Raw genomic sequence first — 26057 nt, 5'->3', positions numbered from 1 at the left:
AAGTAAATGCAATGAGAGTGGAGGATTACATTTCCCCAAGGGTAGCTCGGCAAACTTCAGTGTCATATGAAAAACCACGATGAAAAGACCAGTTTTGAGAGCCAGACATGATGTAATAAATCAACTGTTACCCATACTGCCTTCATTTTGAATTTTGTTTTACAGTTTACATATCCCATTGGAGACAGTTAATTTCTTACATCTTATGGCTATGGATTGTAGATAAGGCCTTAGACATATAACTAACATGGATTCTGTAACATTCACTGAATTGGGGGCTTGAAATGATGATCATAAATGATTTCTTCAAAATTCTTTATTAAATCTGCTGACAGTAAAACAGTATGTACGCTTCCGCAGCTAGAACATCTTTCTCTGACACTTCTTTTACATATGAATCACTTATGTAATACCACTTATCAACCATTTTATTATTCTGAGTAGTTTCTCTCTTCGGTAAATCACCCATCACGTCCTGACAATCATTAGCAAGGTTTGCCCCATGTGCTGACGTTTCTAGTGATTCACCACAGCCGGGTATTTCTTCAAGAACCTAAACAAAGTGATGTATACATTAGAAAACCTTAAAATAAATCAGTTAGCAAATTTTGGATTTTCTTTCATTTCAACAACTTCAACATAATGACCATGAGTATAAGACAACTTGGAGAGGGCAAATACTAATTCTGACTTTGCAATGAAGAAATTCTATGTGTGTGTTAATATGATAACATCCTAGGTTCTTTCCCAAGCCACTTATTCCTGATCTACCATGGTTTTCATACTGTGCACCATATTCAGGAAATGTATAAATTTCAAGTAAAATTAACAACTTGTGGTAAAAAAATTCCTATGCCTTACATGGTGATTTGTTAAGTGGCGGAGAAAGCAAAAAATACTAGGAAGGGATTGAGGGCCCTTCATTGACATGTCTAGTAATGCAAAGATGCACACACTGGGGATTGTGGCTTGTGAAACAATCATATGAAACAGTTGCTACGTTTCCTTCCTCAGATAAATTTCCTTGGCAGGACATGTTTCAACATATAACTGTAATTATCAGATAAAAACACTCCACAATGTTTACCAAAGATTTAACATATGTGACTTGGGTGGGAGGAGAAAAATTCCAGGTGTAGGGTGAGAGATGGCATTTGGGAACAGGATTGAGGTGAATGGATGTTAGTTTGTGGATGGTTGGGACATGGATGGAAGAAAACTCCACCACCATTGCCACCCAAGTTTCTCTTTACTGAGTCATTGCATACCAGAAGGAAGAAGCATATATTAGAGTCGCAGCTTCTCAGCTACAACACTGGCAGCATAGGCATGCAACAAATCATAAGCACAATTTGAAAGCAAATTTGGATGTTGCAGTGGCCAACCATCTTCAATTGTTCTATCAAACACCTCCATACAACAAGAATGGTCACAAGTTAAAGCTATACTGGAGGGAGTAAATGCTATTCCATGTATGTACATTACTTTGGCTTAGGCATCATAGGTGCACTACATACAAAAATGACAATGGTCAAAATTAGACAGCCTACTCAAAAAAACACAAAAAAATTAACAGCTTCCCCTCCATCTGGAACACAGGTCACACTGGTAGTAAGACAACTAGCTTCCATTAACATTTTGATCCCTGGCCATTTAAGCACGGGGACGTCGCCCAGGCCTAGCCATTTTTGACATATTTCATATTTTTTAATAAATTACTATATAAATTCAAAATCCAAATTATTATTAATAGAATTAAGGATCAACACATATATTTTGGTGACATACAAATAATAAAATGTATGTTTTTTTTCCATTGGATAAAATACACAGCCAAAAGAGTTTTCTGATGTTTTGAGAGGGAAAAAATTTTACACAAGATATGTTTTTGCCAATACATGCTATTTATTCAGAATATCCCAAAAAATTATAACTACATTCAGTTTCATTAATATTTTAAAATTAATGTTAGGGCCATTTGCAAAAGTTTCCTTTTGTATGATACATCATGAAGCACTCAGGGTAACATAAACTGACGTTACAGATTTTACAATAATCTCTAGCATCTCTCCTCAACCTATTCCCAGTGGTAGCCTTTCCCCTATCTGACCAAACTTTGTACATTCTATCCGAGTACTTTTTTCCATCTGTTGGTGGTATGGATTTAGAAAAGTGCTTTCCAATTAACCTATTCATTTGTTCCCCAAACTTTTGTCCCACAAGATTCTCTTTTCCTGCTTTCTCCACTAGATTATTACCAACAGCCTCTATGAAATTAGCCAGTGAAATATTTTTCTGGCAAGGCTTTAGATTTTCATAAATTATGAAGCTATTTACAATGCACAAATTATTTAGGTGACAAAAGCTTTTTTTCCACCACTTCACCGTTTTACACCCAAATGTGTAGTCGCTTATTAGCTGATCGCTGTGATCAACTCCAGTTTTGTGGATATTGTTATCTAACACCAGGTCAGAACCTGCCAGAACTCTCTCCATTCTATTTATTTTGGGTTTATATAGACCCAAAAATGGACCAGGCCACGGAAAGGGTAAATGCCCTCATCAACTGTTAGCCCCAGGAGAGAAAGAGCTCTGGAAGTTGAAGTTGCAGTTCATCCTCTGTCCATTCATTTGAATCTCCTTCCAATCTGCGTCTAGCTCTCTGCCTTGGTATGGTCATATTTTGTTGGACTTCTATAGGAGGAGATTCTATTGCAATATTACCTGGTTTCAAAGAAATAACATATTGTTAATATTTGTATGGTTACAAAGGAAAAATGTACAGATGAAGTAAAGGGAGTATTCAATACGTGCCAAAAACAACAATGTTCCATGAATGAACAATATATTTTTGTTATATACCCCATGATTCATCATCCTCTGAAGTTGTTCGTGCATCATCCGCCAATTCTTCAAGCTCTGATTCATTTCCATCTAAAAGAAAAGACCAAGAAATGCTACAATAATCAAAAAGTCTCCAGTGTATCAGAAACACAATCATTTGATTGGAAAATATAAGAAACAACCTAATAGTTTACCTCAACCAGGCAATAACAAAATATTTAGGAGAACAATAAAATATGGCACTGAAAATAGGAGAAAGTAAACAAAACTAACCTTCTTCCACTGGTTTGAAGTTTGGATCATCATCAGATTGCCATATTTCGATCCAGAATCAGCCAGTAATTCCTGAACATCGGAGTCATTCGGTGGTTTCACTGAAGCCATCGTAGAATATTAAACTCAGAAAAACTATCTATGTCCTGAATTCAGAGCCAAGAGTATAGTGGAAGGCAGCAATCCACACGGAAGGCTTAGAGAGAAATTGACTGCGATGTTACAAAAGACGGAACTACGAAAATCAAGTGGGGTGAACTTAGGGGGATTCCGCAGAAAGCAGGAGACATTCCGCTACAGAGTGTGAGAATAATCTCCAGCGGAAAGGTTGGGCAGAGACTGACCAAGTGTGGGTCAGGTGACGGAGACCAGAGGTGACACGGTGAACGTGCCGAGGGGGTGCAGAAAGAACGAGGCCGCTGCAGACGGGCCTACGGCATCTCGGAGGTCGGGAACGCGACAACGGAGAAGGCCTGCCGGAGAGGAGAGCACAGAGTGCAGGCGAGGAACGAGAAAGTGTCCTCGCCGCGTCAAGACATCACGACAACATCTGAGGATCCACGGAATGCAGTTCCCCGCGGTTGACGGATCGTGATGCGGCGACCAGGATTCGGACCCGCCAAAGTCCCCAGTGTGCATGTGTGTCGTCATAATAACCTAGTGGTCTCACAGATAAACTCACGTCATTCTTTCCCGGTCCAAAGACCGTCTCCATTGTATCACGTTTCTCCCATTCTCGTCATTCCATTAGGATTGAGGTCAGATTCATTTTGGTAAAAGAGAACGTGGAGCCTGTAATATTTTAAGTAAAGCAACGAACTTTATCTAAACCTGTCTTAAAATGAAGTTCAGTGGATTTGGTCGCAATTTGAGAAAGATAACGAGTGCCCGTGTCATGTCGATTCCTGAAATGTTCAGTGTCATTTTTGCTCATTTCTGTGCATTTATTCCAGTAGTCATCTCATCCCTCATATATTAGGTGTAAGATTTCTTTCTTCTTGTTTCTTGCGTATTCATCATTTTTGGCATATTCGTTTTGTTTTTGCAGTGATATGTATGTCATTTATGTCTCGCCTAAGTCCGCATCACTCCATCTCTCATTAGCGTTTAAGAATTAAATTGTTCATTTTTTTTGTTTAATAAATGTGTATGATATTCAAATGCTGTGTACGAGGTCCTTAATCTCCTTGCTGCGCCATTGCATTCAAAGCTGCGTCCTTATTCTGAGTTCCCATCTTGACCGCGAGTCGCAGAACCCACGTAACTTTAAGAACTTAGATCATAATCTTTGTTTGACGATGCACAATAAACAGGTGTATACCATATATATATATATATATTCAAAGTTTTGTAGAAACGGGATGCAACGTAGCACATAATATGAATGTTCAAAACACAGTCACTAAACATAGACACAAAAAAAGGAAACACTCACACGAAAAATAAAACTGAAAGACTTTCGTAGTTGTAGCTACTTCATCAGTCAAGGAGAGAATGAGTGGGGAAGGAGTGTGTTGGAAAAAGGGAAAAGGTGGGGGGAAGAGGGGAGGGGTGTATTGGGGCGGGGCTAACTCAACCAGATACATTCAGACCCGGGTGCTTGTTGGCTTGCAAACGCCAGATGCACGCCAATTCGAGGGTGTGGAGATTGAGGGGCGAGTCAGTGGGTGACAGGGAGGCAATGATAGAAACTTTGAAACATTGATTAAAGATGGAATCATGCGATAAACAATGTGTGGGGACCGGGAGAGATGCGTGTGGGGAAGACGGACAACAGGAGGTGCGGTGATTATTTATTCTAAGGTTGAGGGGGGTGGAGCATTGGCCTATATAAAAAGCGGGGCAGAAGTTGCATTGAAGGAGGTATATGATGTTGGTGGAGGTACAGGTGGTGGAAGGAGATATCGGGAGGAATTTAAGTTTGGAGAGGAAAGAGGCTGGGGGTGGAGAGAAAATTTTACAGGTTTTACATCTAGGACGGTTGCATGGCGAGGGTGGGGTAGTGGGGACTGAATTCAATTTTTGAAGGGGGCGGGTGGCTTTGAAGATGGTGCTGAGGTTAGGTGGTCTCTTATACGTGATCCGTGGAAGAGAGGGGAAAATTTGTGAGGTGGATTTGTGGTTGGAGAGAATGGGGTACAAGTCCTTCAGGATGTCCTGTGAGGCATGAGCACCGGGGAAGTAAGTGGTGAGAAGAGATGGAGAGCAATTCTTTTCGGCACGGGGTTTATTGGACCTGTAAGGTTTTTTTCTAATTTTGTTGATTAACAGTTTATCGGGGTACCTGCGGCGGAGAAGAGAAGTGTGTAGATTGGAAAGGAACTTCTCAAGGTCTTTGGGGTTGTTGCAGATTTTGTGACCATGGACGGAGAGAGAAAAAGGGATTGAACGTTTGGTATGTGGTGGGTGGCAACTGTCATAGTGGAGGTATTGCTGTCTGTTGGTGGCTTTGATGTGGACAGATGTCTTGAATTTGTTATTTTCGGAAAGAAGAATGTCCACATCTAGGAAAGTGATGTTGGTGTTAGAGATGGAAGAAGTGAAAGAAACTGAGGCGGAAGAGTTAAGTGAAGAGACAAAGGTGTTAAGGGAATTGATGTCATGCGACCAGAGAATAAAAATGTCGTCAATGTATCTCAGCCAAAGGAGAGGTTTTAGAGGGTAATTTGATAGGAAATTTTCTTCGAACAGGCCGAGGAAGAGATTTGCATAGGAAGGGCTAAACCTACTTCCCATAGCACAGCCGGAGATTTGCAGATAGTGATTGTTATTAAAAGAGAAGGCATTGTGGGTGAGAATGAAATGGGAAAGATCAAGAAGAAAGTCAGTGCTAGGGTTTTGAGGAGTGGGTCGTAATGAAAGATAGTGGCGGAGAGCAGCGAGTCCCTCAGAATGAGGGATTGAAGTGTAAAGTGAGGTTACATCAATAATGGCCATGATAATGGGCTGATTGGGGGGGAGGGAAATGGAATTGAGTTTAGAAAGGAAGTCATGAGAATCTTTGATGTATGATGGAAGGGACTGAACGAAGGGTTGGAGATAGAAATCAACGAAGGCCGAGATGCGCTCCGTAGGAGAGTTTCGAGAGGAAACTATGGGGCGGCCTGGGTTATTGGCTTTATGAATTTTTGGAAGGATGTAGAAAGATGGCGAAGTGGGGTGAGCTGGTAAGAGAAGGGAAATGTCAGATGGGCTTAAACCTTCGGGGGGACCTTTTGTTTTTAGAAGTTCGTTCAGTTCTCCGATGAAATCAGAGTTGGGATCTGATGAGAGAGGGGAGTAGGAGGAGGAATCTCCTAATAATCTATTGCACTCTGCGGTGTAGTCGTTGGTGTCAAGTACAACGACCGTGGAACCTTTGTCAGCCGAGGTAATGACTATATTTGGGTTTTTTCGGAGTTTCTTGATAGCGGTGGACTCCGACGGGGTGAGGTTTGGTGGTGGGTTAAGAGAGCGTAGGAAGGATTCGTTCGCGACCCTGGAGAGGAGACAATTGATGAACGTTTCAAGAGGGTGGTGGGATGGAAGAGGTTTGGGCTGGTGAGAGGAAGGGGAGCGGAATTTTAGGAGAGCATTGTGAATACTCTCCGGCGCCTGATGTCTTGTGTGGGAATTCCAAAAAACCTTCCAACGGAGATTACGGCAAAATTTCAAAATGTCAGTGAGAAGAGTGGTGGGGTTGATCCTAGGCGTTGGAGAGAAAGAAAGCCCGCGGTTGAGGACAGAAATTTCGGCGGGGCTGAGCTCAGAGGAAGAAAGGTTTACCACCTGCTGGTCGGTAGATTCCAATGGGTCCTGGTTATTAGGGTCAGTTGGCTTGGGAACGGAAAGCCGGGTGGGGCGCAAGGGGGCTGCTGCGGGTCGCAGCGGAGGTGGGGGTGGAGTGGGTAGGTTGTAAAGGGTGGCCAGGTCAGGTTTAATGCCTATGAGTGGAGGGGGGGCTGTTGGGGGTGCGGAGAGACGTAGAGGGAGGGATAGGCCATTTCGGAAGTGCGACAAGTAAAGAGAAGAGAGTTTTGTTAGCACACGCAGGAAAACCTTTTATTTTACAAGAGGTTATAACGTACACATCCACTGCGAACAAGAGAAACAGTTACATCTAAAACATAAACATAACCTTGGCAACGCCTTTCAACGCCAACGCATTTGGTAAGAGTTTATTTTGTTAATAACGTACTCCAACACCTCCCCTCGGGATTGACAAAATAATAATTTGAAATATAAATCTCTTAGCACTCCTTAATATTTAACATCTTACAAAATTCTTTTGTCTTAGTTCCTGACAGTGGCTTTGTCAACATATCAGCGACATTATCATTTGATTTGACATACTGGAATGAAACCTCCCCTGTTTTTACCATTTCCCTGATATAATGATACTTGATTCGTATGCGTTTGCTTCTGTCTTTGATTGAGTTTCCAGATGCTATACACATAGCCCTTGATTGTCGGATTGGATAACACATGGAGTATCAATAAATTTACTTTGTCCAATTTCCTGCAAAAACGCTCTCAACCACACAAGTTCAGTCACAGAATCATATATAGCCAAATACTCAGAAAAAGTAGATGAAGTAGAAACACAACTTTGCTTTTTAGATCGCCATATGATGGGTCCTCCACCTAATGTGATTACATACCCTGTATATGACTTACTGTCATGCTCATCATTACCAAAATCAGCATCACTGTAGACCTGAATGGTCTTACCTGCCTTACAAAAATGCAAAGAATAATTCTTCGTCTGCTTTAAATACCTGAGGACATGCTTCAGATTTACCCAGTCGTCCTGGATTGGAGCCTCACAAAATTGGCTTAACTTAGACACTGCACAGCTTATGTCTGGCCTTGTACTGGTGGATATGTATAACAAACATCCAACAGCCTTACGGTACAGAGTTTTGTCAAACTTATTCTTATCTGTAACCTCCTCCCTAGGATTTTTCATGCTAATCAATGGCATACTAACACCTCTACATTCAGACATACCAAATTCATTAAGAACAGTTTCCACATATTTTTCTTGACTCACAATTAGTTCTCGATTACTGGATCTGATAAAATGTAAGGATAACATATTCGATAGCTCACCAAGGTCCTTCACTTCCATAAATTCCTTGAAGTTTATCTTAAACCTCATGACCTTTTCTTTCTCACCAATGACTAAAAAGTCATCCACATATACTCCCAAAATAATATCCCTCCCCACATACACACAAGGATCACTTTCACATTGATTGAAACCAAGGGCATTCAGGCATTCATTTAGGTAGTTATTCCAATTTCGCCCCGATTGCCTCAATCCATAAACACTCTTTAGTAACTTGTAAACATATCTGGAACGATTTTTACCCATTACCTTTGTGCAGGGAGCTTGCTCCATGTACACAGTCATTTCAAGAGGACTATTTAAATATGCTCCAACAACATCTAACTGTTCCATTTCCCATTCATTTTCCACGGCTACAGCAAGTAGTGTACGTAATGATTTCTTATGGATTACTGGGCTAAATGTTTCCATGTAATCAACCCCATATACTTGACTAAAGCCTCGTGCTACTAACCTTGCTTTATATTTCACGATGGTACCCACCTGATCCCTTTTAATAGCAAATACCCACTTACTCCCCACGACATTGACCTCAGTGGGACGTTTGACTATCTCCCATGTACACTGGCGTTGCATGTTCGCCAGCTCTTCCTCCATCGCAGTCTTCCACTTCTCCGCATCCGGTCCACTCAGTGCCTCCTCTGCATCCACCGGGATGTTACTATCTGGACCTCTGCAGCAGGCGATGTTGCAGCAGGGACAGGTCTTGGGATTCCTCTGTCTCTGAGACCTATGTGGTAGACCACCCTCCGCTCCTCCTTCATAGACGGGGCTCATTTTCACAGGCGATGATTACCTCCCCTGGCCCCTGGATGGGTGTCACCTCCTCTGCCTCTCCTCCTCTCACCTCGAGTTCCTCCAAGTCATCGTCTTCTCCTGCTACACAGTGGAATGGCAGGTCAACATCAACGGTTGGATTTGTGTATTGATGTTCACCGGTAGATTTATAAGGAAATATGTGCTCCCTGAATCTCACATCTCTACTTATGATTATCTTTCGTTTTTCCATATCCCAGAGACGATATCCTTTAACTCCTTCCTCATAACCTATCATGATACATTTTCTCGCTCTCGGGCCTAATTTTCCATCCCTTAGGCCTTCTGCTACCCATGCCCATGCCTCACATCCAAAAGTGCGCAAGTGATCGAAATCCTGCCTCTTTAATCCTCGTCCCTCCCATACTTCCAATGGGGTCTTATACTCCAATGAAGATGACGGGCATCTGTTAATGATGTAGCAGGCTACGGCAACTGCCTCCCCCCAGAATGAAGTCGATACTCCAGATTCCACCAGCATGCACCTGACAATATTTTGTAGTGTTTGATTAAATCGTTCTGACAAACCATTCTGCTGGGGTGTCCTAGGGACTGACTTGCGGTGAACTATACCGCGGCTGGATAGGAATCGTTGAAATGATGCTCCTGTGTACTCTCCGCCTTGGTCACTCTGGATCTCCTTAATCTGTTTTCCCTTTTGTAGTTCAACTCTTGCGTGATACTAAATGAATTCTTGAGTTACATCACCTTTGTGTTTGATAGGAACTGCTGTGATGAATCTAGAATATTCGTCAATAAAAGTGACAACAAATTTACATCCCCCAAGTGATTCAGGAGAGATGGGACCCATAACATCAGAGTGCACCCTTTGCAGCAGCTGGGTAGCCTTCCTTCCCTCACCCTTGGGGAAGGCATACCGTTTCATCTTCTCAATAATGCAACTGCTGCAATCATCCTTCTTCCAGCCTCCCATTGTCACCTCTTTCAGAATACTAATCTTCTTCATACTTTGCTCGTTCAGGTGCCCTGAACGACTGTGCCAAGTTTGAAAAGAAACTCTGGAAGCCTTCTTTCCCATATTGTTAAATTCTTCACTAATCTCCTGTATACTGATGCCCCCCACAGTCGACACATAGTAAAGTCGAGCGACTCTTACTGCCCTTAGAATTAGTTTCTCCCTAAGATAGATGTTTGCTATGCCGTTGAAGGTCTCTATTTTGCAACCTTTCTCCTCAATTTGCCCTAGCGAAATCAGGTTCTCTTGTAGTGCTGGTATATAGAGAACTTTCTTAAGTTCCACATCTTTACCTCCGCATTCGTCCGATATGTTCAGCATCACACTTCCCTTGCCTTCAATTCTTAAAGGGGCGCCGTCACCAACCTCTACTTCTCTTTCCATTGGTTCAAGTTGGTGAAATAGTTCTCTTCGCGGGCACATGTGATCTGAAGCACCACAGTCCAATAACCACACTCCCTGGCCGTCAGGTACTTTCCTCTTCGCGCAGAGCGACACGAATTCCCTGGACAGGATGGCTGTTGACACTTCTTCTGTTCTACTACGATACTTTCCCTTTCATGTTCCTTCTTCCTAGGGCAATTCCTTGAAATATGTCCCTCATTCCCACAGGCAAAGCACCAAAATCGTCGTTCGTTGTTGGCTGATTTCGCTGAATAGTCCTTATAATCTTTCCTCGGATTACTTCCGTCCATCCTGCCTTCGTTAAAAGTCTTTCCTTTCTGTTTAGAAGTCTGGGCTCGAAAGGCTAAATGTTTCTTGTAATCTCCTTGGAGTCCCAGTTTCTTTTCTGCCGCCAACAATTTTGATTTAAGGAGAGACGTTGTAAGGTTAGAGCTCTCTATTTCCCATGATTTCACATAGCCCTGGTACGTCTCCGGTAGATTACCGAGAATTATGCCAGCTACCTGCTTGTCCGTCATCTCGAATCCTCCCTTGGCCGCCCTCTTCTGGAGAGTTTGCATCTTTGAAAAATATTCTTGGATGGATACATCTTCGGTTTTGACACAGTGAGTGAGTTCTTTCAAAACCATCTCCAGGTCATCGCAGTTGCACAGTTGGTCTAGAATGTTCCATGCCTGTTTCGCCGATGCACATTCCGCGATATCTCCAAGAAATTCGTCCCCAACAGTTTTGTAAATAACGGACAAGGCAATTGTGTTACATTTCGTACGACGCCGAACTTCACCCTGAGATAACAAAGCACCTTCCGCATCGGTATAACCTTCAATAGCCTCCCATGCATCCCTAAGTAATAAATCTGCTTTCACTCGCAACGCCCAAGCAAAGTGATTATTTGAGTTCAAACTTGGTATCCGGCTCGCGAAGTCTTCGTTCAGGGATGCCATGATCACTCAAAATGTACCAACCGCCACTGGCACAAACGACTGTTTCCTACCTCGTTTTTCACTTTCTCAAATCGCAGATCTCACCTTTTGCAAAGCACCCTTTTTCGCAGTGGAACCCGTTGTGTCTGGGCCCAAAACCTGTTAGCACACGCAGGAAAAAAAACCTTTTATTTTACAAGAGGTTTTAACGTACACGTCCACTGCGAACAAGAGAAACAGTTACATCTAAACATAAACATAGCCTTGGCAACGCCTTTTCGAATTCCACCCAGGCGTTGCTTATTTTGTTAATAACGTACTCTAACAAGTTTGTGTAGAGACAACTCGCGTTTTTTCTCGAGAGAATGGTGTGCAGTAACTAGAATAGTATTAACTTCCTTGAAAAGATTAGGCGCACAAAGTGAAATTAATTTAATGAGGGAGTGCAGGGAGTAATAATACTGATTAACTAGCCTTTGATATTGTGTGAGGGTGAAATGGCACAGGGAAAGCGAGTATTGATAAGAAAGAAAGTGGAAGGAGGGACGCACAATAGGCGGTATGCCCGAGAGAGGGAATTTTACTCGGAGACCATTGGGAAAGGTGCCTAGTGATATGACCTTAAAGACCTTAAATGAATCTCTCATTGAGCCTCTCAGTATAATAATCAATACTTGTCTTCAATCTGGTGTCTTTCCGCATCATCTTAAATACTCAAAAGTAACTCCTGTATACAAAAAAGGCCCTAAAGAAGATCCTAACTCATATCACCCTATTTCTGTCATACCAATCATTGGTAAAGTCTTTGAGGTAATTATTAAATCTCAGCTATATGACTATTTAGAAAGTAATGGTTTTTTCAGTTCATCTCAGTATGGTTTCCGTAAAGGTAAAACCACCACAAAAGCTCTACAATTTATCACCAATATTATCCACAACTCTTTTGAAGATCAATCATCAGTGGCTTTAACCCTATGTGATCTTACCAAGGCTTTTGATTGTGTCTCTCACTCCATATTACTTGAAAAATTAAAATACTATGGTATCTCAGGAGTTGAGTTGTCTCTTTTCCGATCATATCTAGTTAATCGTCAACAATTTGTTGAAATGGAGGGAGTGCAGTCCTCCTCCCTCCCTACCCAATACGGTGTTCCCCAGGGGTCTGTCTTGGGACCCATTTTATTCTTAGTAATGATCAATGATCTACCATGCAGTATACCTTCAAAATCCATTCTTTATGCTGATGATACGACCTTAATAGATGTCTGCAAAACTACTACCTATGCTGCTCAAAGTGCAGACAATCATCTAGTATTGGCCAATGATTGGTTTAGATTCAATGGCTTTATACTTAACATAGAAAAAACTCAAAAGCTTATCTGTAACCTGAAGCCTGCCAACAAAGTCAAGCCAACAAAGTTACTTGGGTTTTATCTGGACTCTAAACTCAGTTGGAGCTATCACACCACTGAGGTTAATAAAAAGCTTTCCAAAGCTCTCTTTATTTTAAGAAAGCTAAGTCCAATAGTCCCTTCTGATTATATGCAATCTATATATTATGCTTTTTTTAACAGCCACATAAATTACGGCCTAGAAATATGGGGTAGTGCCCCTGATATAAAATCAGTGTTTCTTTTGCAAAAAAAGGCAGTTAGAATACTAACTAATTCTCCATCTCGTGAACACTGTCGCCCACTATTTATTAGATTGAACATTTTAACTATTTACAGTATGTACGTGTACAGAGTTTTACTATATATGAAAGAAAACCTTGATCTTTTCCCTATAAGAAGTACAACTCATAACCATAGCCTAAGAAATAAGAATTCCTTATCACTAAATCAGTGCAGATTAACCAAAACCCAATTCTCCATACATAATTTAGGTATCAAGCTATTTAACCATCTCCCTATCTCAGCCAGAATGGCTAGCTTGACCAAATTCAAGAGTGTGATTCACTCATGGCTAGCCTCACAGCCATTGTATTCTGTCAGTGAATATTTTACTCTTAACACATGTGATATTGTATTCTAATATATTCATATACTTTCTATTATATTTCATTTATTTTTATTATTTTTATTAATTGTACACTGCCTATGAACTGCAACTATCTTTTCTTGTACATTCTATATGTTTGTGCAATTGAATTTCATCTGTGACGAGGTCTGTGTATCTAATGAATACTATTGACCAATAAAGATTATTATTATTATTATGCACGATGAGAGAAATTCTGTGTGGCAGGTATATTGGGCTAGTTTGAAGGAGAATTTTTTGATTTGTTTTATCCATAGTGTGGTGGGTTGAATGTGATCCATTGGGAGGGGAATGGGAAAAGGTAATAACAAAGAAATGATAAGAGGAATAAGGGTTTAAAGGATATGAAAGGAGAGATAGGACACTGAGAAAGGTCAGCTACAACTCACAGTACAGGAACCGAAGAGGCAGCCGGTAGACGGACGAAGAAGAAGAAGACTGATCCTGGCAGATCCTGGCACAAATATTCAAAGTTTTGTAGAAACGGGATGCAACGTAGCACATAATATGAATGTTCAAAACACAGTCACTAAACATAGACACAAAAAAAGGAAACACTCACATGAAAAATAAAACTGAAAGACTTTCGTAGTTGTAGCTACTTCATCAGTCAAGGAGAGAATGAGTGGGGAAGGAGTGTGTTGGAAAAAGGGAAAAGGTGGGGGGAAGAGGGGAGGGGTGTATTGGGGCGGGGCTAACTCAACAAGATACATTCAGACCCGGGTGCTTGTTGGCTTGCAAACGCCAGATGCACGCCAATTCGAGGGTGTGGAGATTGAGGGGCGAGTCAGTGGGTGACAGGGAGGCAATGATAGAAACTTTGAAACATTGATTAAAGATGGAATCATGCGATAAACAATGTGTGGGGACCGGGAGAGATGCGTGTGGGGAAGACGGACAACAGGAGGTGCGGTGATTATTTATTCTAAGGTTGAGGGGGGTGGAGCATTGGCCTATATAAAAGCGGGGCAGAAGTTGCATTGAAGGAGGTATATGATGTTGGTGGAGGTACAGGTGGTGGAAGGAGATATCGGGAGGAATTTAAGTTTGGAGAGGAAAGAGGCTGGGGGTGGAGAGAAAATTTTACAGGTTTTACATCTAGGACGGTTGCATGGCGAGGGTGGGGTAGTGGGGACTGAATTCAATTTTTGAAGGGGGCGGGTGGCTTTGAAGATGGTGCTGAGGTTAGGTGGTCTCTTATACGTGATCCGTGGAAGAGAGGGGAAAATTTGTGAGGTGGATTTGTGGTTGGAGAGAATGGGGTACAAGTCCTTCAGGATGTCCTGTAAGGCATGAGCACCGGGGAAGTAAGTGGTGAGAAGAGATGGAGAGCAATTCTTTTCGGCACTGGGTTTATTGGACCTGTAAGGTTTTTTCTAATTTTGTTGATTAACAGTTTATCGGGGTACCCGAGGCGGAGAAGAGAAGTGTGTAGATTGGAAAGGAACTTCTCAAGGTAATATAAAAAAAAATAAAATAAAAATTGAAATCTTTTCAAATATAAAAAAGGCAGCAAAAACCAAATCCCAGCATAATTCCCTTGAAGAAGTGACCAGCAGTCAGTCACGAAACGTCGGGGCAATCTCCATTACGACATGCAGCATACACCCTTATGTGAGTTATTCTTTAATGCAAGGATTGAGTCGGGAGTAGATTGTAAGGGAGTTCCATTTCGTCTGCATTGTATCACCTGGGAATACTTCTTAAGATAATCCACTAGGATCGGAGTCCTTTCTTCCACGGCTTCAGGTTTACACTGCAGTCATCACCAGCAATCATGAAGGGAGATAACGCTTTCGTGCTTTGAATTAGTGTAACCAACCTTCCGAACTCTCCAAGTTCTCTATTCTCAATCTATCACAGAAATACTCAGATTTACCCTAAGCATAGCCCCTTTCTCAGTCGTTCCCACAGACTGAAGTGGGCAAAACCACCCAAACAAAGCACCTTCTAACTATTCATGTTCTGCATTCCTTGGGTGCTTTTGCTGTGATGGTTAGCCCTCCTGCACCGTGGCAGACCTAATCTTCTCTTTGTTTTTTTTTTAATTGTGAAGAGAGAATGGGAAGATAAATTAATTACGCCACTCTCGCATTACTCTATTATTTTCATTTTCTTGCTTACACGTGTTGTGCATTTTTTTGCCATTGAGCCAATCTTCAAATGCTCTCTATTCACGCAACTCACAGATATGTGGGTATGCTGTCGACTGCTTTCTACCACCCGAGGAACAAAAGAAGATCGGAAATTTGCAAATGTTTTCCTATCATTCGTCGTACTACTGTGCATATTGAAATTTCCATACAGTCATATAGTGGTGATAATATATCAGCGTGAACATACTTTCGTACTATTATTGCGACCGGTCTACTATCGTAAGATTTCCATTGGCTGTAAGCTTATTAATTACCTGTAGAAGTGCAGGGGAATGGATATTTTACACTTGTAAAATGTTATTTTCGGCGAAGCTAGTTGCACAGCTGAACCGTGATGATTGACAATGATTTTTCCTTGGGAAAAGATATTCGAGGCATATTCTCACGAAGCCTTCCCAAAATGATGGAAAAAAGGTTTACTCTGTTCATTTGCAATAGTTTATTTTATCGTAACAACGATCACGACCGAATGTTTCACCAAACAGTTAGCATTGACTCTTATGTGTGTTATCAATGTTTTGGTGTCAAAGTGGGCGTGGCTATCCTACCCAAGCACTCCCATTCCTGCCACACTGCGCTCAACGCTCACAACCACTGGTGTCCCCTCCAGTATACTTACTATCTCCTTGGTGACAATACTTTGGCATTAACATTCGTGAATTTTTGATCTTCCTTTGTTCCTCGGGCAGCAGAAAGCAGTCGACAGCGTACCCGCATGTCCGTGAGTTGTGTGAATAGCGAGTATTTGAAGGTAGATACCACGGCAAAAAATTGCCAAGCATGTCTTAAATTAGCAAGAAAATGATAATAATGGAGCAATACGATACTGGCATAGTTAATTTATCTCCCTATTTTCTTCTTACAATTAAAAAAAAATAAAAGCACCTGAGGAATGCAGAAAATGAAGGAGCTTTGTTCCGGTGGTTTTGCCAACTTCGATCTATGGGAACACCTGAGAAGGGGCCAAATGATTAAGGCTTAAGTGTAATATTTCAGTGATTGATTGAGAATCGGGAACCTCAAGTGGCCAGAAGATTGGTTATGCCGCTTTAAAAAACGAAAGCATTATCTCCCTTCAATATTACAGGTGAAGCCTGCGGTGTAAATCGAAAGCCATGGAAGAAAGGACTCCAATCCTCGCGGAATATGTTAAGAAGTATTCTCCACGTGATATAACGAGGACAAAACGGAACTCTTTTACAACCTCCTCCCCGACAAAACCCTTGCAGTACGGGTATTTCTTGCAATGATGCTTATAGATGCTGGTAATGAGCTGTTAGTGATGACATATGTGAAGAGCTGATGCTTGTGCTTTAAGTTCATTTGATTCTGCATTCTTTTTCATGTTTCGCGGTCATTAGTGAGAATTTTAAATCAATAAATTCATACTTGTAAGTTTTTTTGGTCTTAGGGTCCATCAGAAGTGCATGCTTTTTCATTTCTTTTTTGCATATCTTACCCATGTGTGTTATATTAGTCGCAGTTTTTTGCAACTTGCTTTTGTTTTCCTTAAGTGACATCAGCGTAATATCTTCATTATATTTTTCGTGAAACAATATCAAGTCAATACCTTTTCTTATATTACCAATTTTATTTCAAATCGTTTTTATTTCAGTGCCGTGGTTACGCTCAATATATTCTTTCAATGACGTCGCGGGCATAACACTCAAAATGGAACTTCTTTTAAACATAGGCAATTTTAATCACATCATTAAGAATGTTTAGCATACTTTATAGTGTAGATAATGAAGATATTACATTGGATGATAGAAAGGTCTTCCGAGGCAGGATCATTCTACCATCTTCCACCATTTTCGTCTGCAGAAACAAATGAGATTATTTCACATTACTTCTGCAAAATGTACATAAACAATAAACATACACCAATGACAGCATTTTAGGCATTAAATAACCATGATACTGTTTTATCAGCAATAGTTTGACATTTCAGCAGAAAATATCAAAATAATAGATTGATCACGTAAATGCACATCGTACATAGAAAAATGGCTTCATTGCGTGTGCATTGGGATAATGTTGATAAAGCAATGCTTTGCATGAATTTTATTAAGTTCAGCGCTGATAAATTGAATGGCTAGTTTGTTATTAAGGTAAGGAAATTTAGTGATGCAGCAAAAACAGCGCCTTTCATCTGGATTTATGCTTATGTTCGTTGGACAGTAATGCCTCCGTTGCCACACCAATCCTGTTCCTTTATAGGTGTTTACAATGAGTTCATTGACTCTTATTTGTTCCACCTCTAATAAAGCGACAATTCGCTATAGTGAGAGTTTATTTGATCACCGTGAGGTCTCGTATTATCGTGGTTGCACGGTATACATTTATCAATTAACACTAAGAATATAAATATTCCATAGCAAAGTGAAGTCCTGATAAATTGTAATTGATACTGTTTGATCCGGATTTAACGTCTTCGCATTTAACGTTTTTCCGCATTTAGCGTTTATTTTTTGGGGTCCCGATTCATTCCCTATTAGGACAATGTAAAAATTATCCGTATTTAATGTTTCTGCGTTTTGCGTTTTTCCGCATTTATGGTCGTAAAAAATTTTCCCGCACAAGATTTTTTTGCCCGATTAAACGTTTTTTCATGACGGCTCATGCAAGTGGTTATCCAAATCTTTGAATTTCTGCTCATCAACAAGAAGAGCCTCATCAGCACTGGGACCTTCAACTCGCAAGCTAGGTGATTTGTCTTCTCGTAATGTTTGGCTCCCCTTCTGATCCAAACACCAGACACTTTTTGTATCAGATCCAATCTAATGGAGCTAAGTCATCCCTTGATCACCTCTAACTACTTTATCCTTCACTTCGTGAACTTCGATGACACGTGACGACTGATGACACGAGTTATCCTCCGAGGGCCGCTACAATGATGGTTTCCTCGTAATGTTTTCAATTGACAGCTTACGCCCCTTTCAACTCTACTCTCTACGGGCAGTCCATTGTTAGCCATATATTTTTCCAGTCGGCTACTTTCTCTTTTCAAAAGAGGCCCAATATCATTTGCGCAGTTCACTAGAAGATACTTTAAATACATTCCAAGGTCAGTTTCCACGGAGGAACAGCGAAACAACCGAGGAAGTGTTTCCCCTGTCATGATCGTGAGTGAAAGCATTCTTTCCTAACGGAACAACATTATTTTACATCGTAATTTACATATCCCGGAGCCCATATACCGACATGCGGCTGGTTGATATCGCTGTCGATTCAAAGATATTTATCTGGTGCTATTTTATGTCAAAAGAGATGACAATCGGAGTTTTGACGAACTATCACGGTCCGTGACTCTAAATAAATCGCTCATGCTGGAAAAAAAATCACCGCATAATCACGGTAAAATAGATGAGCGTGGAAAAATACAAAAATCCAGCAGGAAACCCCTGGTGGTTGACTGCGATATCATAACTCGGACAAAATTGCCAAACTCCAGAGGCACTGACAATTTTTCAGATGAAATCCAGTTATGTTGAAGATTAAACCTTTTCACTTAACAGAGTTTAGCTAATCGTTATTCAAGGTCCAACCAAATTTTATTAAAAGCTGCCAAGAAACATGGTGGGTCGGAGTCAAGGTGATCAGCGTGCTGCATAAGCAACTTCTCCCGGCTCCATTCGACCTGCATGAGGCCGTGGATATATGACAACAAATCTGGTGTTATCATCGAGTTTAATCACTATCGACTTTAAGGCATGCTAGAAAAAAGATTCTCCTTTTTTGGATGACCTCAAAATCCAAAATGTGCACACAGGAGGCTCATAAATCGCTCGTTTTGCCGAGGCAACAGAAAACGTTAAATTGGCAAAATTCTAGAAAACCTCCCTTTTCCTAGATATTCGGTAGTTAAGAATTTGGGATTAGCGATCTTCTCCTGTCCCGTTATTTCACTCATCTTTATTGATGCAATGACGATTTTTCGAGTACCTACTTACACCGTTTTAATTATATTAGAAATGCTATAGTCACCTACAAGTCACTTTTACAGAAAAAAATTTCTTAGAGGCCACTGAAATATGCAACCTTAATTGGACAAAGAACATTTAATCAATGAATTTGTTGCTGCATGCAGCACCTTTTAGTTCCTTAAAATAATATTTTTTATTCATAAAAAGTCATTCCAATCATTACAAACCCTAAAACCTGAAAAAAATGGCAGGTCTTCATTTAGTGTTTTTCTGCATTTAGTGTTTTAAATTTTGTCCCCGCTGAAAAACCTTAAATCAGGATTCTACTGTATATTTATTTACCTTGACATACGCTACATAATGGCCCGAAGACATGTGACCTGAGTGCTCAATTACTCCATAAAGATGATAGCAAGGTGCTGTATTGGGCTGCTTGGCCTGGAGAGAGAGAGAGAGAGGTAGAATTTTACAAAATTAGCTGAGGATACAAAAGAATATGCAAAGTAGTGCATACAATTAAACAAAAGCCACCCATCTCAGAATAAGTAATTCCTCAAAATTTTAATGGTAGAAATTCATCCTAAGAGGAAGGATTTCCTTACACACTGATGATAAATACCACACTGAGAATTTTCACAGTTTAACCCTTTTGAGACGGCGGAGTTTTCGTCTTAGTATGACTGCTGTACTGAGCCCCAAGAGACTCTTCTTTCTCGTGGCACGGAGCATTTTTGGAGGACATTCGTAAAGAAGGGTCTCGTGGATAATCACACTCTTTCAGCTCCAACCTTTTTCGACCCCTCCCAGCGAAGACTCAGCATTATCGCGGACTGCGAGGGTAGTTGTGCTCCCTCCTTTCCGGGTTTACGATCATACCTGTGGCATTGGTTCGTGGTCAACTTATGGATTGCTTATAAGTATTTAGCACATGGATAATTGTTGCTTGCGCGTACTTTGCAGACTTTGAATTGAATTCCTCATTTTTTTCTGAGCATAGTCACATTTTAAATGAAGATCTAAGGTCAATATTAACGCATTTAATGCAGCAACAATTTCCATGTTGATGTTTATACAGAAGTCGAGATATAAGTTAATATTTATCGTAGAATTTTGTTTAAAAATTGTAAACGCTGTTCAAAAGACAAAGAATTCAATTCTTAGTTTCTATTTCTTGAGAAATGAACAAATATTTATTTCGAAAACTGACTGGATAAACAATTGTATGACCGCTGTCCCTTACCGCTAAGAGGGGTAATAAAAGATAAGGGGGTCAGGGTACCTGCTCCCGGAAGGGTAAAACCTAAACCCCAAAGCCTTGGGTCCAGAAACAAAGACGATGTACACCCACGACCGTGATAAAAGGGGGAGAGCAAGAAAACGTATATATATGTACACTAGGGCGGATCGCAAAAATCGATTTTTTTCAAATCCATCTGGCCCAATGAAAAAAAGTTGTGGGACCGATCAAAAATAAGGCCTGAAAAATTTGAGACCTCTACGTGAACCCCTGACCCTCGCTCAAATGCGATTTAGGGGGGGAAGGTCAAAATTCGAAAAATATAAAATTTTATGGTCATTTCCTATAGATTTTGCCGAGTATTTCTCGCTTAGGACATACATTTTGTGCATTTGGACGTATCTGCCACCGTTTAGCCACAAAATGCCTAATTTGAGTCCGCGCCCGCGAAGAAAATATTACAACGCCCGCGCAGCGTCGCGGATACAAGAGCTGCTAGCCGATCCCGTCCCCTCCCCGCTCGCTTCTCCCCCTCCCATGCCTCGAATGCAGCAAAATTCATCTCGCGTGTGCTGCTAGGAGGGCGTTTATCTTTGATAATATAAATCGGAAGATGGTAGAAGGTAAAAAACGGTGCGTAGTGAGACGACTTGTCCCTTATTTGGAGCCTCGTCGGCGTTAAACAAATCGATGTTACCAACTTATAGAGAAGTGATGAAATATTTTTAGATCTGCGAACGCAGGAAAGGAGCCTGCGGTCTATGAAGACGCCTCTCGAGCGGCTATAAGGTGTGGGAACTTAGGATATACACTTCTATTCCGGTATTGTCCGACAGCTGTGTCTAAATGGATTTTGGGTGAAGGCCGCTCGCGTCCCCTCCCCGCTCGCCTCTTCCACGCCCGAAATGCACCAAAATTCACACCAAGTGCGTCTTTCTTCGTTGGTCTTACTAATATTTGATGTTTCAGCATCGTCCGGTGAGGAACAATCACGAAAGAATTACTCAATTATCTTCTTTCCAGTCTATATTTCTTATATCAGTGTCATTCCTCGTCTTTCGCTGCTGTCAACAAAGTTTTGGTGAATTCTTTCACGAATATCTCGTCCGCATGTATAATAAAAAGAATATTTAACTTCAATTTTGAACGTTCACTAATAGATTTTTCATTTCCACAGCGCTAATGTCAGATACAGCCGAAGGAACCGGAGTCTCTCTCCAATATATCATCAGCGTGTAGTCCTTTACGTCGATATTAAAACCCAGCAATTAAAAAAATCTCGGATTTGTTGCCAACAGCATCCTTGCAGCAACGCAAATTGGGTCCCTAGATTACCCTCCCAATGTTTATGTCGCAAATCCAAGTCAGCATAGTGCAATTAGCAAATAGACCACAGTAAGGGATGAAACACGGATTTAATGCTTTCCCGACGAATGATGTGGGTTAACTCTTTTCGGGATTCAACAAAATTTATCTCTTATGATGAGCCCCGAGTCGGAGATTGAAATGTTGGCCACTATGGAAAAATTAACCCGGTGGGAATCCCGAGTTGAGTTTACTCTTTAAGGGATGTTGGAATTATGCTTATAGCAAAGGGATGATGCCTCCTTTTTTAATTTTGCGTATCTACTTTTCACTCCGAAAGGAATCGATAATTGCATAATAATAATTTTATAACTTTTGCTAATCCTCTGACGGGCGAAGCAAACCTCCAAAAGTGGGACCCTGTTTCTTCAATTAACACCACACATTCCCCTCTAAACTTGTATTGATAAGTCCTCTTGCCTTTTTTCATCAGACAAGAGTATAGTCTTTCGTTCCAATAAAATGAAGCCCTTTGATGAAATCTCTCTTTTCTTATCCACAGTAGGCAGGGCTGGGCAAAATACAGGCCGAGGAGTATTTGAAATACAAAATACTGCACAAAATGTATTTGAAATGCAAAATACCAAATACTTTGGACTTCGGTATTTGAAATACAAAATACAAAATAGTATTTTAAATACTTTTTAAAATACAAAATACACTTGTAAGGAAACTAAGACATCTTTTAAAAAGTTCTAACACATAAATAAACATAAAAATTCTAACATACACATATACATTTGAGATTTTTCAAAATAAAAATTATCAAATGTTGCTCTCTATGAATGAATTATTCCCCTTGAGGAATACAAGTTTTTCAAAAAGTTTGTCTGACAGAGCTCCCCTCACAGGGAAATGGATAAACCCAGCAAGTGAAAATAAGTCTTTCCACTGGTGAAGATGAGCATAGGCTTGTATTAAATCTGATGAACATTTTCTTAATATTCGGATAATTTTGTAAACTCGACAGCGATTTGTCAGTATGTAGCATCTTTTTCTGTGTACGTAAGTGATTCTGGTACACTAGCTTTGATGTATCTTACGAAGTTATGACTTTTGCGTCGGCTAAAGTTGCGGGAACGATCATTGCTGTTGTTTGGTTCTTGCATATACCTCTATCACAGTTGGCAGACGCATTTTCCCCGAAGAAGTTCCAATTTGAGTTTATAGTCCTTAATGTTTATTTTATGAGGAAAGTAGAGATACAAATCGGCTAATTTCATTTTCTTCGAATGAATTGATGAAGAAAAGTTTTGATAGTATTTTCCCGTACAAGAATTGACGATGTTGACTCATCGATCACCGATTATTCCCTTTTTTCCTCAGTTGTCGAGTTTCTTTAGGATTCAATCCAGCAGCTATCATCTTTCTTTTCGTCAGCTTGTCTTTCAAACTACTTCTTCATTGGGGGAAACTTATGCTCCTCCTTGCACTTACACGCAAAAATATCGCATAATTAAACATGTTCCTTTAAAATTGTTTGAGCTTTATACTTCAATAAAACCCTACTTTTTGTCTATTCTAATTTTCCGCAAGTTATAGTACTTCCTGTGGTACCGCTAAATCCATTTAGTCACATTCACAATGGAAGAGAAGCGCATCACCATAGTTCGCACACCTTTATAGCCACTCGAGAGGCGTCTTCATAGACCGCAGGCTCCTTTCCTGCGTTCGCAGATCTAAAAATATTTCATCACTTCTCTATAAGTTGGTAACATCGATTTGTTTAACGCCGACGAGGCTCCAAATAAGGGACAAGTCGTCTCACTACGCACCGTTTTTTACCTTCTACCATCTTCCGATTTATATTATCAAAGATAAACGCCCTCCTAGCAGCACACGCGAGATGAATTTTGCTGCATTCGAGGCATGGGAGGGGGAGAAGCGAGCGGGGAGGGGACGGGATCGGCTAGCAGCTCTTGTATCCGCGACGCTGCGCGGGCGTTGTAATATTTTCTTCGCGGGCGCGGACTCAAATTAGGCATTTTGTGGCTAAACGGTGGCAGATACGTCCAAATGCACGAAATTTTTGCCCTAGAAGGGCAGTAACTCGGCAAAATCTATAGGAAATGACCATAAAATTTTATATTTTTCGAATTTTGACCTTCCCCCCCTAAATCGCATTTGAGCGAGGGTCAGGGGTTCACGTAGAGGTCTCAAATTTTTCAGGCCTTATTTTTGATCGGTCCCACAACTTTTTTTCATTGGGCCAGATGGATTTGAAAAAAATCGATTTTTGCGATCCGCCCTAATGTACACGGCTTTCGTTCACTTGCGTAGGAAAATCTCTGACGAAAATATACGGCTTTTGTCTCCTGGGTCAAGAAACGTCCACACGTATATCTACATCTTTAGTAGGGAAAAGGTTAAAGGCAGAACATGAAACTCTGCCTCACTAAATAAAAAGGGATGGGATAGCCAGATATCTCATATCAGATTGAGGTCAGGTATACCCAGGTTTATTCCCTGGTTACTCAATTTTTTGAAGGTAATTTCTTCAAGTACATGTGAAGGTATGAATGAGCCTAATAGCTATTAACAAAACACAAAGACTTCTAACCCCAGATGATGGCACAGAAATGATAAAAAAATGATGCTTGAAATGACCATGAATTCACGACTAACATAGACCCTCCTCAAGGGAATTCCGTCACCAAGAGAGAGAGAAGGGGCTGAATTTTACTAGCTCTATATTTCACTATGCAAAGTCGAAGGACCAATAAAAATTAATATTATTATTTAAAATTCTCATTGTATATACTTCACATACTTGCCAATGAGTCTGGAATCTCCAGCACTAGACTCGGGAGAACTGTATGAAGTTCGTGAAGAAGGAAAGTGGAGTACAGTGACAGCACACAGTGAAAAGTTAGAATTGGTTACATTATAACCAAAAGGCACTTTACTCCTTTGCAGCCCAGATATAAGTGAAAGGAGTTAGTGAGGTAAGTATTCTGGTCAGGGTCTGATCAAAGGGAGGGCATAAGGGGCCCAGGCCCTCATCCACCCACCAACCCAGGACCACCAACCAAGCATGACCCTTTCCCCAATGTAGAGGAAAAAAAAAAAATGGAAAAATAGAAAAAAATGGGGGAGAATAGACAAATGAGGGGATTCGAAGTGAAGATGAGTTGTTTTTTGATCAACATGTTGTCATCAGCATTGACTTTAAAAAATGGTGAATGCTAAACCATATACCGTAAAAGCATGTGTAAGAGGCGCACACGTGTAAGAGGCGCACCCCTATTTTGAGCATCGAAGCTACAAAGAAAAAAGTTTTGCGGCATTTTTTTTAAAACTATCGCGTGGTGTTGCAGACGTATATTCGATAACTGTCGAAATTCCAGTACGCCTGGAATTTCGACAGTTATCAAATCTTCCTCTTTCAATATTAATTGAAAGAGGAAATTTTGATAACTGCGGCGGTAATAGTGGCATAAGAGGGAGTAGAAAGAGTTCCGATCCTCTCTTCGCATACGCCGTTGCTCTACGATGCTTGTTCTATTCACGAACAATTTTGTTAAAATGCTCTCGCAGGAGTATTGCAATAGAATTGCAGCAGTGGAAAATTTTAAGGCAATACACGACAGGCACATAGCATGAACCTTGCCAAGAGCTTGGACAACAATCGGGGCAATCTCAGCACCGTAGGATAATAACCACGTCGTAGATTTAATGGAGCCACATTCAGCCCTCCATCAGCCAATGCCTCTGCCGTTTTTTTACTTTCTGAGACCCCACAGGAAAATAGGAAAACATCAAGTTACAGGGGAACAATGGAAACATGTTTCATCCCTACCCCGTCTCACCAACTAACCTTGATCGATCTCTCAGTTTATGGAGGCCAAATGCTAGGTGAGTCATCTACTGAGCCCGAAGATATCTCGATAGCTTTCAATAATTGTAAGACACGCACGAGGTTACAAAAAAGAAAGAGATCTAACGCGACGCATATCTGACAGAATTTAAATTTTTTAAGCTCTAAT

The 26057-nt window shown here is 40.8% G+C and overlaps 1 protein-coding gene across 4 annotated transcripts in view; it reads right to left on the bottom strand.

Annotated features, from left to right (window-relative positions):
* Positions 1 to 298: 298 nt before the first annotated feature.
* Positions 299 to 26057, bottom strand: part of LOC124170504 (ubiquitin carboxyl-terminal hydrolase 16) — a 159057-nt gene continuing 133298 nt past the window's right edge. For all 4 annotated transcript variants that reach the window (XM_046549275.1, XM_046549273.1, XM_046549274.1 and 1 more), the window contains 2 exons: positions 19812 to 19907; positions 299 to 553 (listed from right to left, as the gene is read on the bottom strand). In XM_046549275.1, the coding sequence (XP_046405231.1) occupies positions 19858 to 19907 (50 nt within the window). In that variant the 3' untranslated portion in view covers positions 299 to 553; positions 19812 to 19857. The remainder of the gene's footprint in view (positions 554 to 19811; positions 19908 to 26057) is intronic.

The sequence above is a fragment of the Ischnura elegans genome, chromosome X (assembly GCF_921293095.1).
Source record: "Ischnura elegans chromosome X, ioIscEleg1.1, whole genome shotgun sequence".
Taxonomy (NCBI): Eukaryota; Metazoa; Arthropoda; class Insecta; order Odonata; family Coenagrionidae; genus Ischnura; species Ischnura elegans.
The sequence above is the reverse complement of the archived record's forward strand: the minus strand, read 5'-3'. Positions and strand labels throughout refer to the sequence as shown.